The sequence below is a fragment of the Rhinoderma darwinii genome, chromosome 12 (genome assembly GCF_050947455.1).
Source record: "Rhinoderma darwinii isolate aRhiDar2 chromosome 12, aRhiDar2.hap1, whole genome shotgun sequence".
NCBI lineage: Eukaryota > Metazoa > Chordata > Amphibia > Anura > Rhinodermatidae > Rhinoderma > Rhinoderma darwinii.
The window spans coordinates 7,576,350-7,583,402 of NC_134698.1; the positions used below are offsets into that span (position 1 = coordinate 7,576,350).

The following is a 7,053-nucleotide window of genomic DNA, read 5'->3' on the forward strand; positions in this document are numbered from 1 at the left end:
TGCCCCTCATGTCCCTGTATAATAAAGATGTAGAAATAACCCGACCACTGTAATGATAAAAAGATGAAAACCTCAGGATATAATCAAAGAGACCACAAATAACCTGATCAGGAAGGGGTTAAAAAGAAGTAATAATTTAAAAAAAACTGTAATTTAAAAAAAAAACTTCATGGCACATTGATAGTGTAATAATATAATGTTCTGATCTGATATTGAAATGTCAATTACACTGAAGAGAAGTATAAGGCGGTCCCCGCAGATTATCCCCACAGCCTCATGTCATAGGCAGAAGTATAACACAGATATTACATGAGGTCTACTGATATGAGAGCGGCATGTCCCTTTAAGTTTTGTCACCGGTCAGCAGCCAATGGGATCGCTGGATTTCAACTTGAAAAAACCAACAGTCAGTGGTCCTCAGTCTGTTACAAGACAACGAGGAGTGAAGACGAACGTGGGTGAGTTCTCACATCCCACAATGCCATATAACTGACGCTGATTTATCTCATCTCCCATGATCCTTCACTCACATTATTAGGAATCTGATGAGGATTTTATTATTTCACCTAAATCCTACTCAGACAAATCTGCCCCAAAGACTGTTGGCAGCCACCACAAGGGGGAGCTGCTGTCTATGTATTTTCTTTTGCTCCCTATAATTTCAATATGAGCTGTATAAATATTGGTGCAGTGTACTCCCCCTAGTGGCTGATGCAGGAAACCAGAAATGTATCATTTAATTCTCTGGCTGTGTGATGGGAAGATCTGCTGGAACTGGTTATGTGGGCACTCTGCTTTGTGTCTGGTATTACCTATATTGGTCCTTCTTCTATGTGGGGACCCTATAAATACCCAGTAAGGGCCACACTCCAATGTATTATCACTGCCTATAAATATAAATGCAAAAATCTAAAGTCACAGTTCAAAAATCACCTTTATTTAATGAATATAATTCTTTGCATCTTCCCAGTGACAAATGGATTATAACAAACAAGATAAAGTGAACCCTGTGTAATAATATGTAGAAATGACGCCTCCTAAATGTAAAGTGAATGTCCTCCTTTTATCATCATTTCATTTTTAGGTGCTGATTAAGTTCTTAAAGAGGCTCTGTCACCAGATTCTCACATCCCTATCTCCTATTGCATGTGATCGGCGCTGCAATGTAGATAACAGTAACGTTTTTGTTTTGTTTTTTAAACTTTCATTTTTGGCCAAGTTATGAGCTATTTTATATATATGCAAATGAGGTTTGAAATGGACAACTGGGCGTTTTTTTTTTCGTTATGTCCAACTGGGCGTGTATTGTGTTTTTAACTGGGCGTGTTTACGTGTATGACGCTGACCAATCCGTGACCAGTCAGCGTCATACACTCATCTCCATTCATTTACACAGCAGCGATGTGCAGCCGTATACACAGAGATTAACGTTAATCAAGTGTCCTGATAATGAATACACATGAAATCCAGCCTGGACGTCATGTATATTCAGAATCCTGACACTTCTGACTCTTTTCTTTGAGATTTCTAGCAAGTGAAACGAAATCTCGTTTACCTCCGTAATCTCGCGAGATTTCGCTTCCCTTGCCGGCGTCTCACAGAAAAGATTCAGAAGTGTCAGGATTCTGAATACACATGACGTCCAGGCTGGATTTCATGTGTATTCATTATCAGGACACTTGATTAACGTTAATCTCTGTTTATGTGGCTGCACATCGCTGCTGTGTAAATCAATGGAGAGGAGTGTATGATGCTGACTGGTCACTGATTGGTCAGCGTCATACACGTAAACACGCCCAGTTAAAAACACAATACACGCCCAGTTGGACATAACGAAAAAAAAAACGCCCAGTTGTCCCTTTCAAACCTCATTTGCATATATATAAAATAGCTGATAACTTGGCCAAAAATGAACGTTTTTAAAAAAACAAAACGTTACTGTTATCTACATTGCAGCGCCGATCCCATGCAATAGGAGGTAGGGGTTAGAGAATCTGGTGACAGAGCCTCTTTAATAAATCTTTATAATGAACAGAGCTCCAAATCCCCTGCATTGAGAATAACATTATAACTGCCTGCAGTAACCACTAGGGGGAGCTCAGAAGATTACTGAATACTGCTTGTACATTGCACTAATACAACAGTTTGCAGTGTTCTCCTATGCTTCCCCCAGTGGTGGCTGAACGTAACTACAATTTATTATTTTATTCTTTGGGTTTTGCAGGGGATTTGGAGCTCTGTATGGGATAAACTTATCTCTGACTGCAACAAAGATATATTAGTAGATTAAAGGGGTTCTCCGGGACTTACAAATTAACATTTCTTTGATAGTGCAACAATATTTGATCATGGGGGTCCGACACCTGAGCCGACATTCACTATCAGTACATGTAGAAAGCTGCAGTGTTCGTGTCTTTATCAGATCTGTGACTAAGTCTCTTTTTTGGGTCCCAGCTTGTGATTTTGCAGTTCAGGACGTGTACAGGATGGCAGCGGGCAGCAGTTCTCTGGAGGTCAGTGTCTTCATTGTCTTGTTATTTCCTTCCCTGTGATGGACATGTAGCAGCAGACTTGGATCCAGCAGGAGAGGTCCATGTGGCCGGCTGTCCACTCAGACAAGTAGCCGCTTATTGAGTACGAGCCCCGGACAGGTAACAAGTCCACAAATCACCGGCTGCTCTTTTGGTATCTGACCCCTTGTCCTATTGTCCTCTGCTCCATTCCTGATGGGTGATGAGCGGCCACTTACTGGATTCTCTTCTCTTTAGGACATCTACCGCCGTCAGGAAAGCGTTTATGGACTTTTACCCTTCTTAAGTGAGTTTTTTTTGTTATATCTGATAATCCATCACATAACAGGTCCCATTGATGGCGGATTAAAGGAATGTTACTGTCATTTTATAGATTTGACATTTTCTTGCCATTTTATGACTGATCTCATTATCTGGTTGGGTTCTCTCTGTAGCTTACCCCAGGACCGAAGAGGAGAGAGATCTTCAGCGTCTCATCTACTGCACGCAATACCTGCCGTCACCGATATTCAAGATGGAGGTCACTGATCATACCGCCTATTGTGTTCTCTATATAACAGATTCATCCATGTTCTCTCTATAGATGTGAAGGTTTTATAGGAACGTCTCAATAGACAATTGACTGAATTTTTTTTTTCTTAGCGCCTCATGCCGACCAACCGGGCAGCACAGAGGAAATACCTGCCTTGGCCATGGGACAAAGAAGAACCCAAAACGACACCAATGACGGATGGCCAGCTGATCGAAAATCTGAAGGAGGAGGTGGACAAGACAGAGCCAGAAGAGGCAGAGGACCAGGAGGAAGATGGACATGAGGAAGACAACGATGAGGAGGAAGAAGAACATGAGGAGGAAGACAACAGCGAGGATGAAGTGGAAAGCATGGAAGTAGACACTGAGGAGGTTAAAGACACTGAGGAGGAGGAAGAGAAAATCGTAGAAGAGGTAAAAGAAACTACGGAAAAAGTCAGCATGAAGATGAGAAAAGTTCAACATCAGACAGGAAGAAGATGTAGGATCCGCCAGCATTCCCCCCTCCGCTACATCCACAGCAACCTCCGAGGAAAGAGGAACATCATCTGGACCATCCTCCTCAGACCAATGTGCCGGTGATGTGTGGTGCGGCACCATCCAAGCTGTAATACCATCAACAGCCACAACAACAACAACTGGTAAGTATAAAAAATAATAATAATAACTAAAAATAATTAACAATAGTTTAGGATTCTCATAATAATATTAGGCAGAGTAATATAGTATAAAATAATAAATAGCAGTAATAATATAACTTTGATCCAGGGTTCTTGGACTGATCGCCTTTTCCCGGGGTCAAGAAGGAATTTTCCCCCTGTGACACGAATTGGCCGAATGTGTCCGGGGTTTTCGCCTTCTTCTGGATCAACAGCTTTTAGGATTAGGGAAGTAGTTTATAGTTTTAGCAAAATAATAATAGAAATAAAAGTAACAATAGCAATAATAATTTAACAGTAATTAATATATCATTATAATAGAATAATATTTAGAAATAGCATTAGTATAATAATAAAACTAATAATATTAATAGTAATGAGAGTAGCAAGTATATTAGTAAATTGTAATAGTTAGCAGCAGGTTAATATAATAGTATTAAGAAATAGCAATTGTATAATAATAAATATAATAACAATAATTATAATAATAATAATAATAATAATTATAATAATAATAATAACAATAATGGTAATAGTAAATATAATAGTATAGTATCATCAGAATCAGCATAACAATAATAGTAAAGTAAATTATAATATTTAGCAGCGAGTTTGATCCAGGGTTCTAGGACTGATCGCCTTTTCCCGGGATCAAGAAGGAATTTTCCCCCTGTGGCACGAATTGGCAGAATGTGACCAGGGGTTTTCGCCTTCTTCTGGATCAACAGCTTTAATGATAGGGCATAGGACAAGAGTAATGATAGTAATAATAAGAATAGTATAATAATAGTAATGATAGTAATAATAATAATAGTATAATAATTGTAATAATAATAATAATAATAATAATAATAGTATAATAATAGTAATAATAATAGTAATAATAATAATAGTAATAATAATAATAATAATAGTATAATAATAGTAATAATAATAGTAATAATAATAATAATAATAAGAATAGTATAATAATAGTATTGATAGGGCAATAATAATAATTGTTAGAAATAAATGATTAATTATAATTATAACCTTGTGTCGTCTCCTTTATTTTATTGTAATGAAGAAAAACATTTCATCTAAAACTATCCACATATTTTATATATTCCACTTTTCTATTAGTTGAAGTTTCACATTTAACCATTTTTTTAGGTCGAAATTCTGTTTTGTGCTAATTTCATACTATATCTTTACAATGGTAAAGAGCTCCATATCCTCTGTAACGTCAGAGGTAAATGATACAATTCTGACTGCCTTCAGCCACCACTAGGGGGAGCTTAGCGTGTATGCATTATAAATCCATGTACAGTCAGTTCCTAGGCTCCTCCTAGTGGTGGCGGTAGACAGCAAGATTTTTTATAATTAGTAAGGAATTGTCCAGGAAAGACCATCTGCTTTACTACATAGACCCCATTGGATGTCCAGCTGCGGAAAATCCCTATGATCAGCAATGATCAGTACAGGAGTCTCATTTTGTAGCTTCTATAGATAGTAATAGGAGTTTTGCAGCAGACCTTCTCATACTGTTCACTGGGGAGTCCTTGCTGTATTATTTCAGGAAAGAGAACAAGTTTATGAAGTTATTAATAAATAACATCACTGGGTGAGACCTACATCATAGACATTTCTACATATAATTGGAGGTACATTATAAAGTAGTTGTATACTGGCCTGACCGGTGGCTGCAATAAATGAGCGGACCCCTCCCAGGATTGAAGACTTCTTCAATAAAATCTTCAGAAAGAAAAGAAGTCAGTATCGGATGTAAGAGATACAAAATTTCTGATACATTAAGGTTCTGTCTTTAATGACATCACACTATAAGCCACACCTTTTATGCAAATAAATAGTTTTTTTTAAAATTTGAAATAAATTTATATTATTGACTAAAACAATAAGAACTACATTCTGTGTATAAAGGTATTGCATGAAAATGTCTACACTAATTCCCAACACAAGAAATATAATATGGCCCCACCCCCGAGGAGCGACTATATCTAGGCTAAGGCCTCATGTACCTGATAGAGACTTTTGGTATTATTACACAATCTATGGCATTGCCGAACTGGCCCACCAGAGGACCAGGGATACTCTGGCGGGCATGCCTCTGTTCATCAACCCATGTACCCAGCAAACATTGGCAGGGATATACCAAGCCTTTCTGCTGCCTGAAGCGAAAATTGAAATGGTGCCCCCCACCCCTTCAAATTCACACATGGCAGTTTTCTTTGGGAAATTTTTCATGTTGGAAACTTGTTTCACACAACTGAATAGGATTTATCTAAAGCCTATTTACATGATGTGGAAATAGATCTACATAGGATAGTATGTGCCTTATATCTTGCGGAATATAGCTGCAGTTTTGGCCTCAGATTTCACTGATCAATGTAAAGGCTCAAATCTGTGGTCAAATCAAGAAAATAAATCCAAGGCAAAATCTGCAGGTAACAAAAATAAAACTTTGCCGAGGATTCTTGGGCTTTTGTGCTCAGCAGAAAACTTCTGCTGTATGTGATGCTATCTCTGTTGGTCATCGGTAGTAAAAGGGTTAATCGGAACACCTCTGGTGGCCTATGGAAGTGGACGGCTTAATAGGCACATATCTGAGTCAAGTACCTGGTGTCCAGTGGTTTATTCCCCATCCTCAGGCTCCCATACAGTTTAAAGGGAATGTGTCGCGAATTAAACCTTTTTTTTTTTAAGTAAGTTACTTATTTCTATTATATTTTTTACGTTTTTTGTTATATTATTTTTTTTTCTTCCACATGGTGGAGAGTATTAAAAATGAAATAATAATTTGTCATGTTTTCCTATGTTGGCCACCAGAGGGAGCACTTCCCAGAATTACAGCAACGTGAATAAGGCAGAGCAACATGACTCACAGCTGCTGTGAATGTGGGAGGGAGTCTCACCCCGTCCCTATTTTTGGCTACAAGCCAGGAAAAGGTGTCTTCAAATTGCTAAGCAGTATCCGGCTGCCATTTTGGGAGTGATTGTACAATGCAGCTGACAGAAGCTATAGGACACACCAAAAGGCTAAGGGTATGTTCACACACTTACTAAAAAAATGTCTGAAAATACGGAGCTGTTTTCAAGGGAAAACAGCTCCTGGATTTCAGCCGTTTTTTAATCAAACTCACGTTTTTCGCTGCGTTTTTTATGGCTGTTTTTGGAGCTGTTTTTCTATAGGGTCAATGAAAAACGGCTCTAAAAATGTCCCAAGAAGTGACATGCACTTCTTTCTTGCGGGCATCTTTTTACGTGCCGTTTTTTGAAAATGAGGTGTAAAACAACGCCCCGTCAGAACAGAATGCCGTATTTTCCATTTAAAT

General features: G+C 38.2%; 1 protein-coding gene across 1 annotated transcript; it reads left to right on the plus strand.

Annotated features, from left to right (window-relative positions):
* Positions 1 to 370: 370 nt before the first annotated feature.
* Positions 371 to 4,001, plus strand: LOC142665048 (uncharacterized). Its single transcript, XM_075844587.1, has 5 exons — positions 371 to 458; positions 2,455 to 2,513; positions 2,769 to 2,817; positions 2,966 to 3,051; positions 3,174 to 4,001. Exons 1-5 carry the CDS (start codon positions 371 to 373, stop codon positions 3,642 to 3,644), a joined length of 753 nt encoding a protein of 250 aa, XP_075700702.1. The 3' UTR covers positions 3,645 to 4,001.
* Positions 4,002 to 7,053: the final 3,052 nt, after the last annotated feature.